Raw genomic sequence first — 24,980 nt, forward strand, 5'->3', positions numbered from 1 at the left:
ATCACCTGTTTCGTCTTCGCAGAGGTCATGGTCTCCTTCACCTCCCCCAGTTAGACCTCCAGCGTCATCTCCTTTGCCTGTGGACCCTGACGACCCTGCTCTGGCTCCTATTAAATGACAGTTAGCTCAAATTATGGACTCACTGAAGAAAGCTCTTCCCGCTCCTAAGCCTGCTGAGGATGACAACCTGTCTCTGATTTCCTCGGAAGAAGAGACTGACCAAGAACCTGCTGCTCCTCAGGCATATGCTGCCTTATTGCAGTACTTGATGGTGAATTTCCCCTCCTTTTTTGCCCCAGCTGTCCCGTCTTCACCTGCTTCAACATTTTTAATAAGGAACCAACTGCATGACAGACACACCTTCCCAAGATGGTCCTATCATCCTCCTCTAAGAGGTCATTTAAGGAGATGGGAGTCTGGCTTTCCGCCAAAAGAGAACAGGATAAAGCGTCTTTTGCCTTTCCTCCTTCTCGTCTAGTTTGCAGGAGGTACTGTACTTGTTCTACATGACTGGAGAAGCTCCCTCTTTGGGAGTCGCTGCCTCTCAAGGGGATTTCTCTGTTCTAATTGACTCATCTCATCATTCTGCTTTCTCGTCGGCCAAGATCATGTTTTCTTCTGCAGAACTGGATCATCTAGTCAAGGACGTGTTTAAAGTTTTTAAAGTCCTCAGTTTCCTTGATTGGGTTGTGGGTGCACCAGCCAAGAAAATCAAGGACCATCAAGATCTTGCTGTGGATGTCACCTCAGGTTGCCTCAGGGTTTTGTCTTGTGCAGACAAAGCCATTCAAGATGGCTCTCTAGAGCGTTCTTCCATCATTACTTTCGGGGTACTAAAGAAACGAGAGCTTTGGTGCTCTTTTACTTCCAAGTCATCTCTGCACCCCAAGGACTTGTCGTCTTTTCAATCTAGGGCCACCTCCCCCCTCCAGCAACAGCCCTTTCATGGAGGAAGATCTAGAACACTGTTTAGGTCCTGTGCAAATGTCAGGTTTGCATACAGGATCATCAAGAAGAGCTCTTCCAAGCCAGTGCAGAAAAAGTGAGACAGAAGTCCTTCATGTATCTGTAGTAGCCAGACTTTTAGAGTTTTTAGAGAAGTGGCTGATAAGAGGAGTATCAAGGTTTTGAAGGAGGGCTACGTCATCCCATTCTTGGAGAGCTCCCCCCGCCCCATTAGTCACCTCCCCCATCACATTGACAACGTACTTGGTAGGCTTTGAGAGGCATTCAGCCCTATTGGAGGAAGTTTCCTCCCTCATCCAGAAAGGGGCCATAGAGGAGGTTCAGAACACCAGCACGGAGGGGTTTTACAATCGTCTCTTTGTGGTACCGAAAGCATCAGGGGGTTGGAGACCAGTCCTCAATGTAAGCACCCTGAATCACTTTGTCTTGAAGATAAAGTTCCAGATGGAGGCAAGCCAATCAGTCCTTGCATCCATTCACCAGGGTGACTGGATGGTAACCCTAGATAAACAAGACGCATATTTTCGTATCCCAATTAACCAGTTTCTAGAAAATATCTAAGGTTTGTCTGCCAAAACAAGGTGCACCAGTTTCAGGCCCCTTTTTTTTTTTTTTTTTTTTTTTTTTTTTTTAATACAGCCCCTCAAGTGTTCACTCAAGTCCTCGCTTCTCGATCGAAATAGCTCCACTTAGTAGGGATCACCGTCAGTTTTTACTTTGACGACTAACTTCTTTGATCCCCTTCGAAGGACAAGTGCATGGAGGATGCACACAAGATGAATCTTCTGGCCCAGGAGCTGGGCCTTCTTATAAATCTTCAGAAGTCCCAGTTGACCCCTTTGCAAGAAATCCTCTATCTGGGGATGATACTGAACTCTCCAGGTTTTCGGGCTTTTCCATCCCCCAAGAGGATATCCAGCTGCCTGCAGACAGCCTGGAATTTTCTAGCCCCTTCATCTTGTTCGGCTCAACAATGGATGAACCTGTTGGGGACTCTGGCCTCCATAGAAATGTTCGTCAGACTGGGCAGACTACGTATGAGAGTTCTCCAGTTTTACCTGAAGGCCAACTGGAACAGAAAGACAGCCAGACAGTCACATTTTTTCTGATCACCCGGGAGATCAAATTGGACCTGCAGTGGTGGCTGTTGCAAGGAAAGTCCCTTCATCCTCTGAACCCTTCCGACACCTCAGACATAGGCTGGGGAGCCCTGCTAGACAAACAAGAAGTCTCCGGACATGGACTCCAGTTGAGTTACTCTGGTCACCTGCTTTATCCAGGGAAAGTTAAATGTGATGGCAGATAAGCTGAGCTGTCAGAAGCAGGTCCTTCCCACCGAGTGGATCCTGGATCCCCTAGTTTGTCTAGGTCTGGAAGTTGTGGGGTAAGCCAGTGATAGACCTGTTTGCCACCTCCAGGAACCAGGTACAAGGTGCCTGGAGTGTCCACCAGTCTTGGTGGATAGGCTGTAGTTTTTTATCAAGTGTTTTCAGAGTAGGTGACAGCATTGTCTGGTTTTTTTAATCTTGGTACTACGCCCTTAGCAAGAGCGCAACACTGTGTATGCTGAGCCGTAGTCATATCCTTCACTGCAAGCTCCGCCAAGTAGGCGCCCCACAGTTCAACAGCCACCTCACAGTCAAGATGATCGCAGCAGAGGCATTATTCACCTGCACTAGCTGTCTTACCATGAGAGCAACAAGCATACTATTGCTGTAGGTTTTCTTCAAATTCATTATCATGCTTTTATGTTTTTGGGTAGACTGTATCATGTAACCCACCTCAATTCAATGTGATTCAGCTATGTAATTGCCAGTGATTGCTTATATTAAATAGCCATTTCATTATAAAATTGAGTTTCATATGTTCTTAGCAAGTAATTACAGAATCAGAGCCTGCCTTCATCCCCCCTCTTATGGACATGAGGGCACAGACAAATTGAATATGGCTGGCAGGGTATTCCTTCTTCCCCCGGTTGTGGACGGGGTTCACCTACCTACATAAAAAAAAAAAACGCTAGTGTGAAATTCAAAATGTAGCTGCGCGAGGGTAGATATGTTAGCTATGTGATTACCTGGTAAGTATATATGAAACTTAATTTTATTATGAAAATGTCATTTTAACACTATTTCACATAAAAAATATGATAACTTGGATTTGAGGGTATTCTAACATGAAAAAGACAGTAATTCACAAGAACCAAATTAACTGTGGCAAATGAAAATCTATGAAACAAATCAATGAAGAACATGAAACTTAGAACAGAAACAGAGAATAGTAAGTAACTCATTACTCTGCCTCAGGCTAGAAAGGCAACATCATTAAACTAGAAATTACTTGGATTGAAAACTGGCCTTAGAAATAAAGTCCCAAAAAAACAGTCCTCAAAACTTCCAGTGACAAAAGATGCCAGTGGTCCCAAGAAGTAAACTCTCAGTATTAGCTGGGAGGCGGAATCATGAAAAATTGAGTAAAGTACTAATGAGGGGTTCATTACACACACTGCACAAAATGATTCTGAATCTTGGAAGAGCCACGCACAATATTTGAAGAAAGATTAATTGAACACACATTTGTCTACCAGTTGAGGCATGTTACAGGTGGTTTAGACGCCTGTTTGTTGTGAACTCTTTAATCATGGAGAGTAGTGTATTTGATACAAGGCACATATCCAAAGGATATTAATGGTGTATATATCTCAAGTACAAAGCTTGGACGATTTGCACATACGCGTGTGCATCTTCTGGGTGGTAAAGGTGCAATGAATGAAATAAATGGAAAAGACCCTAATATTGAAAAGGTAAGGTTTAAGAAAATTGTAAGTTTCTGGGTGTTGGTAGTTTTTTATTTGTCATTAAATGGTCAGGCTATCACATGGGAAGCTAGGAAGGCTGGGGAGTGCTTTTACCTTTTGCTGCTATGATGCATTTAAGGGATGGGCTCTGTTGCAGGATGTGCAGTGTTTTAGTAAATTTCTTGTGATGATGGTAGGCTGCTGAGTCAAATAACTTAATTTTTTGGCAGATTAGGTTGCCATTGTGGGTTTTTCTAAAGTGTGTATGTAACTCTCTGGTGGTAACATAAAGAGAGTCTCTTGACTTTACATGTAATAGTCTGACCTAGCGATGATCTGAGGGTAAAAAAAAAAAATTACCAATTACTACCTCTTTATACATTTCCTTTAACCTTGCCTCTTTTGTTAATGGTTCCTTATCCATTTATTTCATTCATGGTCTTCCCAGAAAGATGCAGAGGTATATGTGCACAATGCTTAGTATAAGTAGTATTATTGTTATTAAAAAGGATGGCTGTATTATGCGAATTTATCTATATAGTGTCTTTTCTATCTTCCATATGATTCGCTTTTTCAGGCTCAAGCGATGTTAGTCAGTAACTGGCAGTATTCATGTTGGAAAAAGGATAATTAATGCGAATATGGGAAGTCTTTTATTAAAAAAATATCCAATCAGAAATCGTTCGTCTGGGTTTGGGTTCTATTCTGGGTACGTCGAGCATGTTTCCACCAGCTCGTTGGCCATCCTCTGGACATGGTTTAGGAGGTCTGAGAGAAGCGAGGTGCTCGGGTTGGCTATTTATAGGGGTCTCGATCCGACACCTCGTTTCTTCAGACCTCCTAAAACCCGTCCAGGATGACCAACGAGCTGGTCGAAACATATGCGATGAACCTGGGGGAAACCTGACCCGTCGGGGATGACCGGCAAGCTGGTTGAAACGTATGAAGCGATACCAAATAGAACTGAACCCAAACAAATGATTTCTGATTGGTTTTTAGTAAAAGACTTTATATTCCGCACGCTATCCTTTCCAACATGGGCTATCGGCCAGTGATGACAACGCTTCTTAGCCTGAGCGAAAATCATAGAAGATAGAAAAAGGCTGCTATAAATAAATTGCATAATATCTTTCAACCTGTTAAAAGAGTCTACTCCTTCATATGTATTATGTATTATTATTATAATTTGGCACAGACCCTCTTTTGTGAGTTCTATTGAATATTATTGCTGCTTCAGCTGCATTTATTTTGTAGAAAGACTTTTTCTATTTTTTCCTTGTGCGGACTTCTCTTCAGTGAGGTGCGTGCTAACAACTCGCTATATTTGTCATTTCATGGGAAAAGTCAAATCTGGATTCTGCTTCTTTATACTGTATATTCTATACAGTTGGTTCTATACAGTTGTTGCCTCGTAGCGTTTAAGCCAGACTCTTCTGTCATTCTCCAGCGGGAGCTAGTAAGAGACTGGCAGATTACATGGTCCTTCTAGATTATACGGGCTTCAGAGGTCATGGATGGCGAATTCTGATTGGTTGCAGTCAGAACTTCAAGCCAGAATTTCTGCGTGGCTTCCGATCCCCTGACAGATCTTGGCAGCCTGGGAATGTCATTCATTTCGCGTTCCCATTGGCCTGCGTTGCGTGATGTATCATGCGGCTGACATCATCGGTAGTTTGGCTGCTATTGGGCTGCGGATGAATGATGTCATTATCTACAATCCCCCGACTACGACAGAAAGAGTAGATAATGGGCAGTTGTTTGTTGTGGAAAGTAAATGACAGAAAGCAAGAGCTGGATGTGTGGAGAATTGGGCATAGGGTATAAAGCCCCAGAAGACAGTTCCAAATAGCAATATGTTAGTATGGAGAGGTAGCCTCTGCTCATTGGAGATGATGATGACCTTGAATGTGTTCCTGCTCATTTTGCAGTTCTTGTACAATGTGATGATTCAGTTTGTGAGTTATTTTGGACAATTCTGAAGAGGTGAATTATAAAATTTTCTGAGTTATAAGGCATACATTTCGTTACCACGGTATATTAATTGCCCAGATAATTTTTTTATCTAGATATCTTGCCAATTTTATTGTGTAATTTGTTGTTTATAGGGTGAAAATTTTCTCTAAGCATGGGCCAGAAGTGTTATTAAAAGCGTAGAAATTTTTATAAAAAAAAGATATATTTTTTTAAAAAAATCAGCTTAGATTGGGTAGACCACTGTTGTTGGTTTTTGTAATTTTTATTCATTTAGTTGTTATATAGTTTGAAGTGGAGCTGTAGAATGAGACAGGGCTAATGTATATCTTCAAATATGAAAATTTTAGATGGTAATTTCAGATTATTTATGCATTTCCTTATTCCTAAATGTTGCTATAAATAGAACAACGTGTATAGATAAATTTCAAGGCTGCTCTTTCAGGTAAGTAGGTGCTACATTTCAGTGTTAATTATACAATTTTGTTTTAGTTGAAGTTCACCTTTGCAATGTTGAGTAGCTCAAAGCTAATTGTGTTGCTTCAGGTTGTGGTGGAGTGACATGTACTCTTAGCTGAAGAATGATTCATCAGTATACCTTGTGATGGGGTTGGTTGAAAATTACAGATAGTCGTGAACAGTATTGCATGGTATACTCTCCTTGAGATAAGATGATGTCATAACCAAATACGTAGTTAGAGATAAAGTCATTTTGATAAGATAAATTTAATTGGAGTTTTTCTTGTATCATTCATATTTCAACATCCTTCATATCAGGGTTTTTTTTTTTAGGGAGGTAAATTTCATTGTCACGATATATGAGGTAGCTATTCTTTCCTTGAAGAGTCAGATAATTTGCCAGAGCTTGTAAGAGATTTTTATGGGACATGAGATCCGGTGGAGTCATCATTGCCTTTCTGTATATTCTAGGGAGAATTCTAAGGATACCTGCTGTTCATTGAGATATGTAAAATGAAGAAATTAGCAAATATTATTTTATAAGGTTGATACAGTAATATCAGAGCAGGTGTGTGTGATGAAGTATAACAATCCTGTCTGTGTAGTTATATATTCTAAAGAGACCTAAATGCTTAGTAACTTCCAGTTATGATTATTACCTACCCATATTCAGTAGTATTTGTTGGCACACTGTAGATGGCACTAAAAGTTCTTTGTAGCATACCTTTAGGCCTAAGCACATTTTGTTTTCTGCCCTGTACATTTCACCTGCTCATTTTGTCTCTTCTCACTAAGGTGTCCAGTTTCCTTAGCTTTTCTTGCGTAAATATTCATTTCTTATGTAAGGACAAATATAGAGCAACTTCTCTGGGCTTCATTGACCTTGTTGAACTACTTTCTGTTGTAGAGATGTTATAGAGTGATAATCCAATGTAGAGAAAGCAGGCTCCTTCTATAGAAAGTTAATTAGTTAGTTATAAACGATTTGTTTCAATAGAAAGTAACCAGTCAGTAACTACAGCTTCTTGAAATTGGGTGTTATGTTTTATTATTAATTTTTAAGCTGAAGGAGTTGCGTTTTATCAGCTAAGATAAACTTTTCTCCTTTCCCTTGTGCTGTAGGTAAAGACCTAATACTGTAGGTTGAAATTTCGTGTACAGTATTTTGTATGAATGTTTTTAGTGGTTTATTGAGTTAAAATATTTGTTACAGAGCAAAGTTATGTTTTCCTGTTCTTGCTACATTCTCCTTGTTGTGTTCAAGGCATTCATTAGACAAGATGCTGTACCACACGTTTTTATAAAAAAATCTTACTCTACAGTATAAAACAATTTGGAATTTTTTGTAAGTGTTTGCGAGTATTTGAGATAGTTGGTCGTAAATGTTTTTCGATAATGCTCGTTCTCTCTTTGCTCTTTCATATTCAAGTGTTATTATTTTAGATGTACTATACATACTGTATACTGTTTTTATTTTAGGTTATTTTGTTGCAGTTCCATCTAGAGTTTATTGATTTTTATATACATTTAAAATTTCTTTCTCAGGTTTCCAGAGATGATTGCATGCACGTTAGTGTGATGATTTAGACCTTAGGGTATACTCCAGGTATGTTAATCAAATCTTGTCTTTTCAGGTGGCAGCCAAGTGTGGTGTCTCCAACGGTCAGCAGCTCACCGACAGTCTCTTACACCTAACCCTTGACTCAGACCTCTCTAGTTTCATAATTCCTACGAAGTCATCAACAACCTCAACTACAACACGTAATTCATTAGCCTTGCCCTACACAACTCTCCAGCAAGGACATTCAGACAGAGCCCATCTAGCCGAATATTCTTCCTCTATAAACCAAAGCAACGGCCATAGTACAAATAATAGTCAGTTTTACAGTCTAAGTGCAAATAGTTTAAGTGGTGGTAAGTGTTGTGGGAACTCTGGTGTAAGTGGTGTTGGTGTAGCTAAGATCGTTGGTGGTGGTCAAGGAAAAGAAGATCAAGAAAGTGACTATCTGTCTCAGCTTCAAAAGGCAATCCAGCACCTTTGTATCTTTGAACTTAAAGGAGACATGTGCGTTAGCCATCGCCTCTAGTTCGCAGCTTGAACTGGGTGGCAAATCACCAATTGTCAGTGGAGCATCCTTCAGAATGGTGTTGCCTGCACGTGGCCAGAATACAGGGAACGTTGTAAAGTCACATAACACCACCACACCATCCAAGAACTCAGCAAACAAGAATAAGTCAAGTAATCATAACAACAGCAGTAATAACAACTCAAACAATAACAACAATAACAGTAACAATAATAAGAACAAGAACATTAAGAATATTGAACCAGAGGAACAACATAATAATTGCTGTGTCACCAACAAGAGAGATAAGTCATCACCAAAGAAGTATACCAACTCTGCTACATCGTCTAGTAAAGAAGAGGAAGAAGAGTTGAAGGCCCCTGGTCACCCTCCTCCAAGCAAAGCAGTTGATGCAAAAGAGGTTAAGAAACTTTTGGAGGATGCCCTATGGAAGAGCCAGCAACAAAGTAGCAAGGACAGGTAAGTAGTTTTTCGAGTACATACGGGGTTAGTGATTTTATGCCAGATAAGTGTACTAAAAATATTCTAGATTTGAGAAAACATTGTAACACCCTTTAAAGTACAATTGTCTTCAGAAAGGTACATTTTGCATAAATGGGATTACTGAATATTTTTGTTGCAGTACTGAAACTTGGTGGATATGTTCTTATTTTTGAAAAGATATCCTATTATTTTGTTTGCCCATGGTGAACATATGATTGTCTTTATTTACTAGTAGCCAAGTTTTACTGTTCATGCCTGAAAGTTCGGATGCATGTACATAGAGTTGAAGGGTTTTTATAAATCATGTGGCATAAGTAATTTACAAAATAGTAAGCCTATTAGGTGTCGATTTAGCAGAGCCTTTCAGGATACCCAGGCCAATGAAAAGATAAAGTTACATGAAAGGAAACCCCCTAAGAATTAGCAGGAAAGAGTATTCATATTTTAAGCATGCAGTAATGGAAACTACCACATTTGATGGCATGTAAGACACATGTGCATATTAGATGCCCTCCCATGTCAGCAGTGTGTATTGAGAAGAAAGTTTTTTCAATCGAATAGGTTTTCTAATGTTAAAACCGAAGGTTTGTTCTGTCTATGAAAAATTATGCTTTACTCAGAACTCTTGGCAATGTGGATGTCCGCAGTACTTGGTCAGCTATCATTTGACAACACATGGCGATGGTGATATTGGTAAAATCAATAACTGATTATTTACAGAATGTACACATTACCAGAGTGCAAATGGCACATGATCAAAATGTTCATATTTTATAATATAGTACAACACGATAACATATGCAATATAATTTGATACACTAATAAAACAAACTTTATTAAACTTAAAATATTAAATAGAACTCTGCTATTTGACTTCTGTGAATGGATACCGTCGATGCAACAGCATCACTGGGGCAATTCATCTAGACACTTTTTGGTTACCTACCCAAAAAGTCTTGGTTTTCTGAAAACCAAAACTTTTTCTGTGGAGGGTAAATCATCATTCATAAGGTTTGTTGGGCACACCAACAGCTGTGCTGAGTCACCCCAAGTCACTTGTGTAGGATGTGACAAGACTTTTTGGGTGGGTCACTAAAATTTGTCTAGGTGAATTGTCCTAGTTTGGCTGTTACACCGACTGTATCTGTTCGCAAAAGTCAGATAGCAGAATTCTTTTTAAAATGATTTTAAGTTTAATAAAGCTTGTTTTACTACTGTATCAAATTACATTGCATGTATTATCATATTGTATTATAAAATGTGAACATTTTGATCATGCTCCATCTGCATTCTGGTAATTCGTACATTCTGAAAATACAGGCAGTCCCCGGTTTACGACGGGGGTTCCGTTTTTACACCGCTTCGTAAACCAAAAATCATCGTAAACCGAAAAATCGTCGAAAATCGTCAAAAGTCCTAAGAAAACCTTACTGTTAATGCTTTGGGTATATTGAAAACGATGTAAACTGCATTTTTATTGAGTTTTTCATAAAAAAAAACTAAATTTTGATTATTCTGCCATTTTGGAGCCATATTTCTTCCATTGGATCGGCATATGATGTGTCGTAGCCCCAGAACATGTGTCGTAAACCAGGAAATAATTTCTGATGAATATATTTGAAAAGCGTCGTAGCCTCGGAACGTCGTAAGCCGGACCCGTCGTAAACTGGGGGCTGCCTGTACTGTCATGTTATCAGTCGATTGATCTTACCAATACCATTATTGCCATGTGTTGTCAAATGATAGCTGACAAAGTACTACAGACATCCACTCTGCCGTGAGTTCTGAGAAGAAAACTGAAGCTTCACAGCATCATCTAGGGGGGAATCCAGGTCAGTCTCCACCTACCTGTTTCCCCATTGGGTATCTTCCATTGCCACCAAAACCTTGTGCTATTTTTAACTGGACTCCAGCTCAGCGTTTGGGAAAATCCCCTCACATAAAGACCTCAGGTTTGTTAGTTATGAAAAATACAAATTGATTAAAAATTTTCATTTTGTAGATACAGTTTTTTTGTAAATAAAGCTGGGTTTGAAAAATGCATTTATGGATGTAATAAATTTTAAGTAAAGATGCGAATGCATTAGTGTCCGTTGTTGATTTTGCCTTTTCCAAAATGTTTTGCAGCCTGGTGTGCTTTCCTAAGGCCTTTGCCTTTTTGGGAAGGGTTAATAAAAATTTATTGCAATTTTATTTATGAAAGTCACCATTGAGAATTGGGAAGTTTTTAATACAACTTTTAATAAACTTGTGATAAGTATGGTAACTAACATTGGCATACAGCTGTTTCTCAACTCTGTTGTTTATGTTAGTACTTGTTTATGCTAGTGTTTTGCATGAAATAGTAACTGGGTATTAATCATTATGCAGTAGTAATGAATTATTAGACAAGCCATAAGTCTGGTAAGTAACTGGGTATTAATCATTATGCAGTAGTAATGAATTATTAGACAAGCCATAAGTCTGGTAAGCCAGGTGTGATGATTTGCATTTAGCCTACCGAATGTTGGATTCCATGCTATTTCTTTTGTCAGAAGATAACTTGGTTGTAATATGCATAGAAAGTATTTCAGGTTATGATATAAGAAATTGGGCAAAGACTTCCAGCTTGTAGTGGTAATATTGAATAAAATCGGAAACAGTAATGTGCTTAGAAAGTAAGTAGTTAGCATTTGTGTAATATATGCTTGCCAGTTATCACCATTTAGAAAAACTAAATGTTTGCTATAGTGTGGTCATTGTGATATGTTAAAGATTAGATGCAGAAATATGTATATTTTTACCGCTGTTAGGGCCAGATAATAATGTTTCAAGTCCACTTATGGAGGGCCCAAGTATATTGGTAAGCTGATCAGTCTGGATTTTAATTAAGTTATATGTTGGTATGTTTAGTTACTTTCCAAAAGTACAGTAATACAAGGATTGTGTCAAGGCAGCTGCTTGTATGCAATATATTGATTTTAGGGAAAAAGGAAAATATAAATTAATCTTTCACCTTCCGTATGTTTAACAAGCATAATTCACTAGGTGACAGAGACTTATCACATTTTTAATGCACAGTCTGTTGGAATGGGCTAACAGCTGCTCTTATACGTAGGCCTAGACCCTAAGAGTGTAAGTCATTGTAGTGAAGAAAAGTGGGCTTATTCCCTACAGTATAAAAGGTACTGCTGACAGCATTCCTTGAACATTACACCTGTGACAGCATTAAAAGTCCCTTTGTTCCCAGCTGCATTACTTTCTTCCTTTTGCTTTTTATCTGTTTCCCTTGTATTGTTCATACTTAACAGTAGCTCTTCAACCTAATCACTTTGCTCTGATTTTCATTTTTCATTCAAGAAAAAATTCTTCTGGTCCCTGAGGGAGCTTGGAAATGTGATATAGAGCAGTCAAAAATCAGTAATTATAGCATGTACTGACTTCATATACATAATGTAAGTAATCAGGGTTGATCGGGGTCAGTCAGAGCCAGAAGTCTTTACAACTTTTTATTTCTCTTGCAGCAGTGAAGGTGCAGAGTCAGTGAACAGTGGAGGATGCGACACTGGCTATTCTTCGCGATGTTCTACTCCTCCCAGCCCCCCGAGTCTCCCCCCAGATCAGACCTCCAATCCTGCCGACCCCAAACATGGCACCAAGTAAGTTTATTAATATTATTAGGGAAAGTCTGGTTTGTCAATGATTTTAAGTGTATTATGTTTACTCATCAAAATAGGGAAGGCACTTGAGAATGGTGTATGACTGTGGTTGGATGTTTAGATTTAATACCACTATTTATCTTGTCCTAAGTATAATTTTTATATTTTTGGGATACTTTGTGAATACCTCACATGTGATGTCTGCATGTATATGATGTAACAGGACAGTTACATTGTGGTGCTTTGTGTTGCTTGTGAAAATTTATGGTAACTTCAAATCTTGAGTCATCATCTGCTAAGTTTTTGAGAAATTCTGTTTTGATTGTTCTTGTCTTTAGGAGGACAATAGCAATAAAATTAATGCCCTCTAGCAAGTATGTATGTAGGTAGAAAGATGACAAGCTTTTAAACTGATGCTATAATGCTTTTACCATTGGTCTATAATTCTTTATAATGTAGAACTTTGTAAGTCTTATGGCAGTGCAATATTACTTTGAAGAGCTGTTCACCATTGACTAGGGTTGCCTTATTCATTAACTGCAGTTTGTCAGTAGCTTAAAGATTTATATTTAGATTTATGTTATTTATTATTTTCTTCTGCTTTGTACTGAACTTGTTTATGCTTTGTATTTAGTGGTCTGGTTAAACTACTGAATAATAATAAGTTTATGCTTTGTATTTTGTGGTCTGGTTAAACTACTGAATAATAATAAACGCTTAGTATCAATTTCCACTTGTGTTTTACGGGAGCTTGCTTTGCATGTTTATAGCTTTTTTGAGATGGTTTGTTTTCGAAAATATATTCACATGTTGAGGAATAGCAACAGTGGTGTTTGGAAAAGGAGTCTAGTATGTGCAGGTATGTCTGCACTTTAACCAACAAGCACAAGAGGCTTAGGCAATAAGCTAAATGAATATTTATTTTATAAAATTGTAAGATGCTGTTTTGTATATATGTGCAAACACAAGTTACATATCTGTGTCAGTTAAGGTATCTTTAGTATAAAGTTAAAAAAAGATCAGCTATTTATTTTACACGGTTAACATGAGACACTTAGGATGTAGATGTGTGCATGTCTATAGCTAACTCACTAGTTGTGTGCAGGTCTATAGCTGACACATTAGTAAACAAAATGTAGTTGTTTAATACTGTCAGTTTGTTTACCTAATAGTAGTGTGGTTAGTTAATCAAAAGTTCTGGATACTGTAGTCTCTTTTCAAGACTAACACAATTCTACACAACCCTTTTATCCAGCAGTTGTAATTTTACTAGTTATTTTGTATAACGGGGTTTCATTGTTAGTCTCCTGAATGAAAAAAAGTGTTGTTTAGTTAGTAGAATGCATTTTGTTATGTCAGTCAGAAATGGAAATTCACAAGTACTCAGTGTGTAAGCTTAACGTTGATGGATTGGTTAATTTTCTTCATTTGTGGTCTTGACCTTGAGATTTTTTCCCCACAAAGGAACCAAAAAGGTCTTTTTTGCCTATAAATTATTTTCTTTATTTACTTTCATTTTTGTTTTTACTTTTTATTTTATTTTATAGATGTTCCATGGCATTATTTGTAGTAATGTACATTTATATTTATATTGTCCATTTGAGTAAATTGCACCTTTCTGATTGACTGTTAGATAACAGATCATAGATTTTTATGTGCAGTTTGAAATTTTCGTTGTAAATAAAGTTGCTTTTAGAATTTTTGTGCACCAGAAACTTCTGCTTTAATAGAAAATAATGAGAATTTCCCATGTGGAAATATTTTGATTAATATTTTTCTTGAAAGTATTGAGTTATTAGCTAAGACACAGATATCGCTAAAAAAAGAAGACATAAGAAAATGACTTAGGAGAATGTTGGAAGCTCGCATAAAAGGAATGGTAAAAGTAAACTGACTGTTGACAGGGGTAAATTAGGTCAGTGATTAAGTGAGAGGCCTATAGTCAAACATACAATACTTCATTTTGGTATACAGTTTTGATTTGTAAAGGTTAATGGGTTGAGAAACTGGGGAATCGTAATCTTAGAAAATGATTGAGTAGTGAGAGGGTCATGTGGTTATCCTTGAACTATATCATTTTACATAATTTGTATGCTAAGTGTGGGACTGTGCTGGTCTTTTTTAAACTAACAGCCAGAGATGGAGTGTGGGCTATGTAGCTGTTGCATCTGTTCTAACTAGAGGCAGGTTGGTCAGCAGGTGATAAGGACACCTGTTAGAAGTTAATCAGCATTATATAATGTGGCCCACATGGTTTCATTTCTGAAATGACACCATGAGAAATGGAATGTTTTGGATGAAATGCTTTAAAATTATTTTCAAAATAAATTCATTGCAAGAAATAATGATGATGGACTTTGTTGTTTTTTATGTGATTAATACTTCAAGGTTGTTTTTTATGTGATTTTGCTCCAATGTTTAGTTTTTCAGAAGCAGTAGTGAAGTAGTGTTTTGTAAGTATGGGCCTCTTCTTTTTCCTTTTTCCACTTTTTGGGGGTTATTGTTATATTTCATTACATAAATTCAGTTCTACTCATTTCTGTTCTTTTGCAAATCTATTCTGCACAGTGCCCCTCTAATTTTTAGAAGCTTGTTTGTTTTGCAGATTAACATTCCTTTGACTCATTGCAAAAGGTTATTATTAAGTAGTTTAACCAGACCATAGTGTTAATTTATTTAGTCTGCACAGCTTACACCAGTAACTATATGAAATAATATAGGTTGGCCGAATATTATGCGATAAATATTGGTATGATTTTTTCACAGCCAAATAAAGTAATAGTTTTTCAAGTTCAGTATGAAGAGTTGTTCTTTTTCGTCAGTGTAATATATATTTACTGTACTCATCACATCTGTTATTGATGTTATTTCAGCTTGTACCTCCCTTTTTTTTTATATACTGTATCAATTATTCTTTCTTTTGTTACTCATATTCCTGGTGGTGGAGGATGATTATCGTAAAACAATACTTCACCTGCTATGTAGTCCCAAGTCTGTCAGTCCATTATTATGTAGGTCCAGTTGGTTCTGCTTTATTTTCATATGGTTTATTTTCATTGTTTATTTTCCTCTGCAAGAAATGAAATAGGATGCCTATTTGCAGTAAACTTGGGGTAGAGTAGGCTAGTGTAGGAGCATGACTTTTTAAAACCAAGAAAAATACCAGGCTTATTTCTTTAAAAATAATTCCTAAAGCCTTTCTCACAACTGTTATAACCTTCAGTATTCATAATTGTTTCTGTGGCACTTGGCTAGTAAGATAGCCCAGACCACCCCTTAAAAATAAACGTAGTTGAAATCAAGTTGAAGTCAGCTATCCTTTTTGATTAATTTGGTTAATCTGTTGAAATCAAGTTGAAGTCAGCTATCCTTTTTGATTAGTTTGGTTAATCTGGGCTATTGACAAATCTTGATGAGATCTGCCCCTCCCTCAATTAGTTTGGATGAGCAATGCTGTTCTATAGTTTTAAACAACACAGTAACACTCTATGGCCCATCTGTTTACTAGCTGGCAAACAATTTGAGTAATTGGTCATTTGGAAATACAGAGGTATTCCAGGGCTTAAAAAGTAACTTCTTTTCTTGGTGGTCATCAATTTTCCTATTTAGAAACTGTCTAGATTCAGATGCATACCAAGTAGAGGCCAAATAACCTTGCACCAAAATAAGCATTAGTGTTATCATAGAGTGGCTTATGGTATGGAAAATAGATGTTATCCTAAGGGTGCTTGTGTTGTGTGCTAGGGTCACTGGAATTGGCAGTGTAATGCCCTTTTCTAGCCTACCCAAAGAAAACTAAAATCGGATTAAGAAGGAAGAAATGTGGGGTTTAGTCACAAGGGCAGCAATAAACCTCTTAATGGAAGACAAGGGGTTTTATTCCATAGACTGTACTACATTGAAGAAAATTTAGGTGTGTAAGCCTTAGTGATGCTTATGACTACCTAAACTTTACAGTTTACAGCATTGGTTTGTTTTCATTGTTAGCCATAGTGGTTGTTAGACATGGAAAACTTGTATTCACCATGCTCTCTTTGTTGCAGACGGCATCTTGATGTTCCTGTAAAAAGCAGTAATGCGAATAGCAGTAGCACCAATGGGACCCGGGAGTCACGAAGTGAATCTCCCAGTGCCTGTAGTGTCAGCTCTCAGGGATCTTACCGAAACCCACGTCAGAAGCGGCGGTACAACAGCCACCATGTCGAAGGTTACGGTAACCGTTGCCACAGTAACGGGCACTATCACCATAATCATCATCAGCAACACCACCACACCCAGCAGCAGCAGTACCCAAATCATTACCCTTACAACCAGCAAGGGGGTGGTTATGGTGGTGGTTGTGGTCGTGGAAACAACCAGTATTACCACTACTTGGACCATGTCCCTAGAGATTGCACGAACTATCATGGCCGACGTTATGAGAGGGGATACATGTACAATTGTTACCAAGGCCACTACAACTATTATGGAAGGGATGTGAACCAGTATAATAGTGGGGATGGTTACAGGTATAATCATGGGAGGGGGGGATATAATAACAGATATCATAACAATCAAAGAAACTACTATAATGAGAATTTCCCGCCTTTGGACGGTGGTAATTTAAGGGACCAAAGTAAATCTATACTCAGTGACCGAGCTGGAACATTTAGTAATGATTGTGTCAGTGATAACAAGCACTGGAGATGTGAAGTTACAACCACTCCCAAAGAACTGTTAACTGGATCAGAGTGGGATGGTCTTTCTCAACAAGTGTGGGACACTTTTTGCAAGCATCAACAGACAGACAAAACATTTTTCAAGAAGTTGAAATTGAAGGAAAAGATTTTTAAAGTGATACGGGTGAGTAGGCTTAAGCTTTTTCAGTTTTTTGAAGTGCTTCAAATTATTGATGTTTTGAAAGTTAATAAACTTTTTTTGAGAAGTATCCTTACTACTGTATTTCTTTAGTTTACCCTCTAAAAGACTTCCTGTTATACTTTAGATTTTCAAAAGTGAGCATGTTCAGAAATTGGAAGTGGTATGGCATGCTTCCATTACTTATGGCATTTCTTAAAGAAATATATGCCAAAATGGCCAGAGCATTAAACATATTATGACTTCACTGTTGTCTTTGATGGCAATAGTATTATTCACTTCACTCAGCAGTGAGGCTATAAAAAAAAACCTATGCTAGGTAGTTTACTGTATTTTCTCTTGAACATATTACACCTTGGTCAGGGGAGGTATTTCCTAACTTTTGGAATTGTAATGCAAACCACTCTTAGTACAGAGAAAGAAGGAACAACTAGTACATCTTATATGAATCCTATAGTTTCCAAAATGATAGATTTAAGTCATTGTAAGAAAAGGTGTTTTTTCTGAAGTAATATACTGTGAAAATACAAGGTTATCTTAAATAAAAAAAAAAGTGCAGGTTTTTATATAAAAGCTTTCTTATTGTTAGATGGTACTTGAAAATTTAGGACCATATAAATTAAAAATAAGGCAAAAACAATATTATGGGTATAGGCTCTAAGTAGCTCAAATCTCTTGCGTGCACAGTTTCTTATTCTCTTAATAATCTTCATTTCTGTCTCTAAAGTTGTCCTTTTTTTTTTTTGTCATTTTTTGTTAAGTTGAATGTGTATATATATAAATAAATGAGGAATGGGCAGGGAGATTTAGTGTCCAGAGGCCAGGAAATAGTGTTCTCAAAGATAGAGATGGTCTAGACTTAAAATGAAAAGTGATAGGTATGATTAATCAGAGAAGCAATAGGAATGGAAGTAGCAGGGCAAAGACCTGTATGAATGCCCATGAGATCATGGAGAAAAGGGATATTTGAATATCTGGGCTTGATTGGTCAGGCAGGAAAACAGTTAAGGAGAGAGAGAGAGAGAGAGAGGAGAGAACTCGTTTCATATCTAACCTCACAAAGGGAAAGCTGAAGTTTACACACTTGTGAAATGGTAATTATTAATTAGAATCTTTAAACTGAATTATTATATAGTTTGAAATTTGTACATGGGTTGACTGTACTACAACAGAAATAAGTAGATACTGTATGTTAAATACCAAGGATTCATCGCACTGAAGATCACAGTAGGCATTTCAGATCTTGTGGTTTTTTTTTTTTTTTTTTTTTTTTTACAAATCTGCACTTGAGAGTGGGAACTGAAACAATTTTTGCATATTTTTCTAACCTCTCCTCAGTGAAGTAAATTAAAATAGTGCTTGCATGTTAGAGTTAAAATCTTAATAATTTGCTGTTGCCTGCAGAATGTGCTGCCCAATTGTCGGTTGTATGTTGTTGGGTCTTCGTTAAGTGGATTTGGTGCCGATTGGAGTGATGTAGATATGTGTCTGATGGTTACGGCGGGAGACCTCGATCAGCGCAACGAAGCTACAGTCGTGCTTAGTTTGCTTCAGCGTGAATTAAATAATTGTGGTAAGTATTTTTGGCAAATATATCACTAACATTAGTTAATGCCTTCTTCAGTCTAGTGAGTTGATAAATGTGATAAGATGCAGATGTACTGCTTTCTAAAGGTGCAGTATTGTAAACCAATGCAATGGAGGATATTTTTTCTCAACTTCTTTACCACAATCCCATCACCTGTCAATGGCCACATTTGTAGACCTTATATATCCCCACATTCCTGGTCCTTATATATCCTCTGACCGTATGCTTTTGCCTGACAGATGTAAATATAAAAGAAAACATGTTACACCATCTTGCTAAAAGTAGTAGCAAGGCACAAGTGACATCTGGCATCTCAGGTACCCATCAACCACCTGCAACTCTTTTTGTGTATTTGTAGAGCTGTTAACAAGGGGCTCGGTTTGCTTCATTGTAGTATCTCCAGTTTTCATTGTTATTCCTAACTTGATGTATTCCTCGTAATTTTATTCTTGACATCATTTTCACTAATACTTTCTTTACCCTACTTGCATGAAAAAGTATAATTTTATCTAAGACTAGTTCTGGTGAATGAACCAGTCGAGTGTGAAGAGGGGTAGAAGACTCCCACTATGCCTTCTGGGAGCATTGCATTCACCTCTTCCCACAGGAAGATGACTTTCCATGAGCCCTGAATGAACATATGGAACAGGACCAGAAAAAAAAAAACTTTTCACTAGTCCATTATTAAGGCTGTATGGCCAGGGATGGAATCTCCTCTTAAAAAAGAAACAACACTTAACCTCTGCACTTTTCTCTTCGTTCCGAGAGGAAGATGCACGTGTGTCACATTCTAGACCAGCACTCTTTGTCTTGCACCAAGGGACAAAAACCAACGCACAAATCACAAAAACCCCAATATAATTTACAGACTTGAAGGTGCAAACTAGGTGCAGCAAAAACGGTCAGATAATCGCTAGGCATGGGAAGTAAGTGTACTCCCAATCACAAAGAACAGAGAAACAGTAAGAATGAACATGAGAGACGACTCTGAAAACTTGCAGACTCTAGGACGGCTGTGATCGCAGTGAAAGGCAAGTCAACCAAGGTCACACAATGTGACCTAAGTATAGCGTTAGTATTTTGTTTTTCAAAGACGATTCAATAACAGCCGAAGATAGGTAAGCACAAGTTACTCCATATATGAAAGTGTGGGTTTGTATGTTAGGAAACATACAAATTTCTGTGTAATTCAGTATTTTTTACACATTTGCAGGTGATTATCTTATGGTCTCTTGTTTTCTTGATTGCTTGCCTTGCAATGAGCAGTTGCAGATTATGAGTAAATCCAACTATATTTTTCTTAGAGCAACACAAATATTTTTCTAAGAATAATGCTACCTTTCATCTATTAACTTCAGCGCTAATGTTTTCCAGGTGATTTTTGTATGCTTTTTTCAGCTTTTATATTGTTTTCATGTCAGTTATAAAGGTTTAGAGCTTATTCCTTTTGCATTCATAACCTTTTTGTAATGTAATTTACAGATTTTCTATAAAAAAAGTCATAGCAAAAAATATATATATATTTTTTTATGAAGTAATTTATTATGAGCTTGATTTTATCACCAGGCTCTACTCAGAAAATGGAGCTGATCCGAGCCAAGGTACCAATCCTAAAGTTCCGCGATGCTCAAACTCTTGTTGATGTGGATCTCAATTGTAATAATGCTGTGGGAATCCGCAACACTCACCTTCTTCACTCGTACTCACAATGTAAGTGCTAAAACTTGAAAAGGATTTCTCTACTGAATTATAATTCTGTTTAAATGCCATTCATTCTGTAAATGTTACTCCAATTGTGTTAAATGTAAAAAGTTCATTATAAGGGGTTTTACTGTAAATGTGTAAAATTGTTACTGATTTAAATGTTTGTGCAATCATTTTATGGCGAAGAAGAACCAGAGCTTGTTTTCATTTTTCAATGCAATATCATACATTATTTTTGTCTGAATATTGTTGCACCTTCTTAGCTATTTATAGTTTATTGTAGTTTTTATAACTGAATTGTATTATGTAAAACATTAATTTTAATTAGAATAATTTTCCTGAGTAGCAGTTTGAGTATTATGATGCCCAAGAAAAAGTTGGTATCCCTGCATTTTAAGACTTGTCATCATATCACATGAAGTTAGGTCTTCAAAAGTTTGGTGGCAACAATTTAGGGAGCTTTTTAAGATGTCAAACAAAACTGATTATATTGCCTTGCCTTTTAGTGAATAATTTAATTATTTCAAGATCTTAGTGTTAATATTGGTTGTGCTGTATATTGCTAATGTCAGTACCTTTTTAAACACGAAAATGAACATTTACTTTTGTTTTTGCTTGTGCTGTCTATTAATTGAACAAAATGCTTGGTTACAGATGTTAAAGAAAGTATAGAAGTCAGTCAAAGGATTATAAAATCCTAAGTTGATAATTGTGTAACTATGTTGATTAGATGATAAATTTCCATGTTTTTATATTCAGTCAATTTTCATGATGCTTTCCAGTGGATTGGCGGGTACGTCCTCTAGTCCTGGTGGTGAAGTTATGGGCACAGCATCACAATATCAATAATGCCAAGGACATGACTATATCATCATACTCTTTGGTATTAATGGTGATACATTATCTGCAACGTAAGTCACTTGGATAGAGTTTACTGTCTGTTAAAAAATTGGGGCTATGTTTTTGTTAATTTTATTTAATCTTGATTATTTCTATTCCTTCTTGCAAATGAGGAAATAGTTTATGCACCCATTACTATTAATTATTAATAGCCCACTTTCCTGGTCTCTGAATATTGAGATGCAACAGTTGCTTTTAAAAGAAAACTAGTCATCCTGTAGCACTGCACATGTATGTGTTGGATACCTAGGTCCTCTCCAACTCCCACCTTCTTTCCTTTGTCTTGTGTAGCGCTAACATGTGTACCATAGGAGTACAGATTTTCTCACTTTAACATTATTTTACATTTTATTGCTTCCCTAATGATGTGAGAATGTGTCAGAGAAATTTGGGAGGAGAGTGTGTGGTATATTTCTCAATTTCTGTAACACTGTTACTTTTGGTTAAATGAGATTATGACTGGTAGTGGGTATTAATGTTTATGTAAATACAGCCTTTATTTTCCTTTGGAAAGAACTTCAGGTATCTCATTACGGTTAGTTGCATATTAGATAGATAATGCAACATTAGATTTGCACACATTTTGCTGTGTTGTCACCATACTGAAATTAATGGCATGTAGAACCTAGGAGTGTATGACTGACTGATGGCCCCCCCTCCCCCCCGTGCCATTTCAGCAGGTGAAGTGATGACAAAATTTTGAGTGTTTTTCCCAGTGCTCTTGAATCCAATTGGATGCATTGTTTGTTATCATTCAAGTAAGGGGATTCTTACTTTTGCAGTAACCTTTATTTTAGTTACAGGCCTCTAACTGCTTCTTTGGGGCATATAAAGTTGCTAGACATGACATAGAATGAGGTTTTACACAGACATCTGAGTTGCTTTTATGTGGACAGATTTTTAAGTGAAAGCATAGCTGGTTTTTTATATGATAAATGAATGTTGTGTTCACCTATATGAGGATTGATTATGTGACGGAAAGGCCTTCTACTGGAAGTTAGTTTCCAAAGATGTGCATAAGGTAAACGTCCTTACCAACATTTTCCTTTCTTTCCATAAAAATTAATTCACAATTAAAGTACTTCACTTGTTAGTTTAAAGTGGATATATGTTTATGTAGAGGCTTTAAAGTATATGTCATAGAGACACTTTCCTATCTTGTTGTCATCTTGGCTTGCATGAGAATATGCTAGGCATCTTCATGATCGTACTTAAGAGATGCTACTTTCAGATTATAGGACCTGATCTAAGAAAATCAGATGAGGACAGACCAGTGTATTGCCCCTTTTTCAGAAGCTGTACAAAATGAAAATTATATATATATTTAAAGAATTAGTGCATCTGGACATTAAAAACATCAAATGTGGGTTGTTTTTAAATATGGTTGTTAGAAAAAAATTATTAGAGACTCTCTCTCTCTCTCTCTCTCTCTCTCTCTCTCTCTCTCTCTCCTCTCTCTCTCTCTCTCTCTCTGTATAGTATAACTTTTTCAGTCATCAGTGCCATGAATATGCGTTGGCCTTTGATGGTTTAATTTTCCTAGAAATATGAAGGTAAACATTAGTTCTCTTTCTTTTCCAGATGGTGTTCAACCTCCAGTTTTGCCTTGTTTGCAGAAAAGTTTTCCTGATAAATTCCATGACAACGCTCCGATAATGAGTATCCCTATTACTGAAAGGATGCCCACATTCACCTCCAACAATCATGATACATTGGGACAGCTCTTTCATGGTTTCCTCAGTTATTTTGCTAATACTTTCACGTAAGTTGCTCTTACATTTGCCATTTAAAGCATGGAAAGATGCATTACCTTTACATTTGTGTTTTTCCATTTTTAAGTTGAGTAAGTAGTATGAATTTTTGCAGAGAATATATACTGAATAAAAAGAATTTGCATGGATTGTTTTCATAAGCACAGTATACTACTTTGTGCCCTCCAAGACTTTCAGTGCAGTTATGTGTATGTGCCTAATCATGCAAGATGGCATAAGTGCAAATAATGTTGCACATGTGTGGATGGATGTGCAGGATCAGACTATCAGAATGTATGAGAGAAAGAGAGAGAGAATGAATGAATGTTGTATCATACTGTCATTTTAAGCTTTACCATCTTATTACATGATTGTTTTCAGTCATTATTTTAGAGTAAATCACATATTACTACATGATTGTTTTCAGTCATTATTTTAGAGTAAATCGCATATTACTGTACAGTACAGCTCATGTGATTCACGAATGATCTGGAATATTCCATATGCACTGTTCTCCACATAGACAATGAGATTCATTGAACATTTAAATAACAGAAGTCTCGTGAACTTTCAAGTTCCATAGCATCCTACATACATAAGCACTACTGTTCACCATTGCTGGTAATCTGCTCATAGTGTTTTAATTTTCATGCTACACTTATACATACACAGCATTCATTATACAGATACATATATAATGTACAATTCCTCTGACTACCATGAATATGTAGTTTTGGTAGGCTGGCTGTTGTAAAAAAAGTTCTGGCATGACACATTTTGCTTGGTAAAAGTCTTATTTTTTTGTCTATAAAGTTCTTAAGGTAGTGCATATTTTTGTAAGGTAGCCAGTGTTATAGTAGGATTTAACTTAGAGGTAGCATAACCTACACTGGTCTAGTCACACGTTATCTTTCCACACTGGACACTGGATGTATCTGCACCCCCATGGGATGTACTGGTATGAAAAATCAAAAAAGTACTGTACATAATTTGATAATTTAAGCATTGTTAAAGAGGTCTTATTATTCATTACAGGTATATTGAGGATACGATCTCAGTCAGAACAGGAGGCACTATACCCACAGCCAAGTGCCGAGCACACAGAACCCGCAAGAATGATTCAAGAATGTGGAAATACCTCTGCATAGAAGGTTAGTTTTGATTTAATGTAGAGTCCATGCAAAAATACCAACACCATGGAAATGGATATCAGTCTCCTGAAAGTTTGTTTAAAACCAGAATATATGAACTTTGCAGTTTTTTTCTTATTCAAAGAAAAGAAGATGGTCACGTTACTGTATTTTTCAAATAGATAATCAATTTACAATTTTGATAGGACAAGCAAATATGAAAGTTTTACTTCACACTCTCTTACCTGTAACTTATTGCAGTTCTTGAATACTGATTGCAAGTACCTTTCCTTTTTTAAAAGAGTACTGAGTGTATACTTTATGAGAATAATATTATCTGGACAAAATAACAAGAATAAGTCAGATTTATTTTTAAATCTAACGGATAGATGCATTCTTTTATTTAAAATGTTATGGAAATGAACTTAGGAATTCTCTGTAGCAAAAATGTACATAACTTTTTTATATGACAGACACCATTTGCTGTTGGACCACTTAGGCTTGTAGCCTTGTGCTTTTCCAGCCAAGGTTGTAGCTTGTCTTATAATATATATTTACATAAATATACTTGATACACAAATAAGTATATTGATAAATAATATTAAATATTGTTACAAAATTATTGATAAAATTCTATTGTCAGATTTCCCTT

The 24,980-nt window shown here is 36.8% G+C and overlaps 1 protein-coding gene across 1 annotated transcript in view; it reads left to right on the plus strand.

The window, feature by feature from the left end:
• The window catches only part of LOC136827754 (poly(A) RNA polymerase gld-2-like), a 66,107-nt gene that overhangs the window by 35,151 nt on the left and 5,976 nt on the right, over nucleotides 1–24,980 (plus strand). Inside the window, exons 3-11 of the mRNA XM_067085215.1 lie at nucleotides 7,825–8,276; nucleotides 8,317–8,736; nucleotides 12,264–12,398; nucleotides 16,442–17,240; nucleotides 18,660–18,828; nucleotides 20,410–20,553; nucleotides 21,330–21,458; nucleotides 23,029–23,209; nucleotides 24,234–24,349. Of these exons, the coding sequence (XP_066941316.1) occupies nucleotides 7,825–8,276; nucleotides 8,317–8,736; nucleotides 12,264–12,398; nucleotides 16,442–17,240; nucleotides 18,660–18,828; nucleotides 20,410–20,553; nucleotides 21,330–21,458; nucleotides 23,029–23,209; nucleotides 24,234–24,349 (2,545 nt within the window). The remainder of the gene's footprint in view (nucleotides 1–7,824; nucleotides 8,277–8,316; nucleotides 8,737–12,263; nucleotides 12,399–16,441; nucleotides 17,241–18,659; nucleotides 18,829–20,409; nucleotides 20,554–21,329; nucleotides 21,459–23,028; nucleotides 23,210–24,233; nucleotides 24,350–24,980) is intronic.

This window comes from Macrobrachium rosenbergii, chromosome 42, assembly GCF_040412425.1.
Source record: "Macrobrachium rosenbergii isolate ZJJX-2024 chromosome 42, ASM4041242v1, whole genome shotgun sequence".
Lineage (NCBI taxonomy): Eukaryota > Metazoa > Arthropoda > Malacostraca > Decapoda > Palaemonidae > Macrobrachium > Macrobrachium rosenbergii.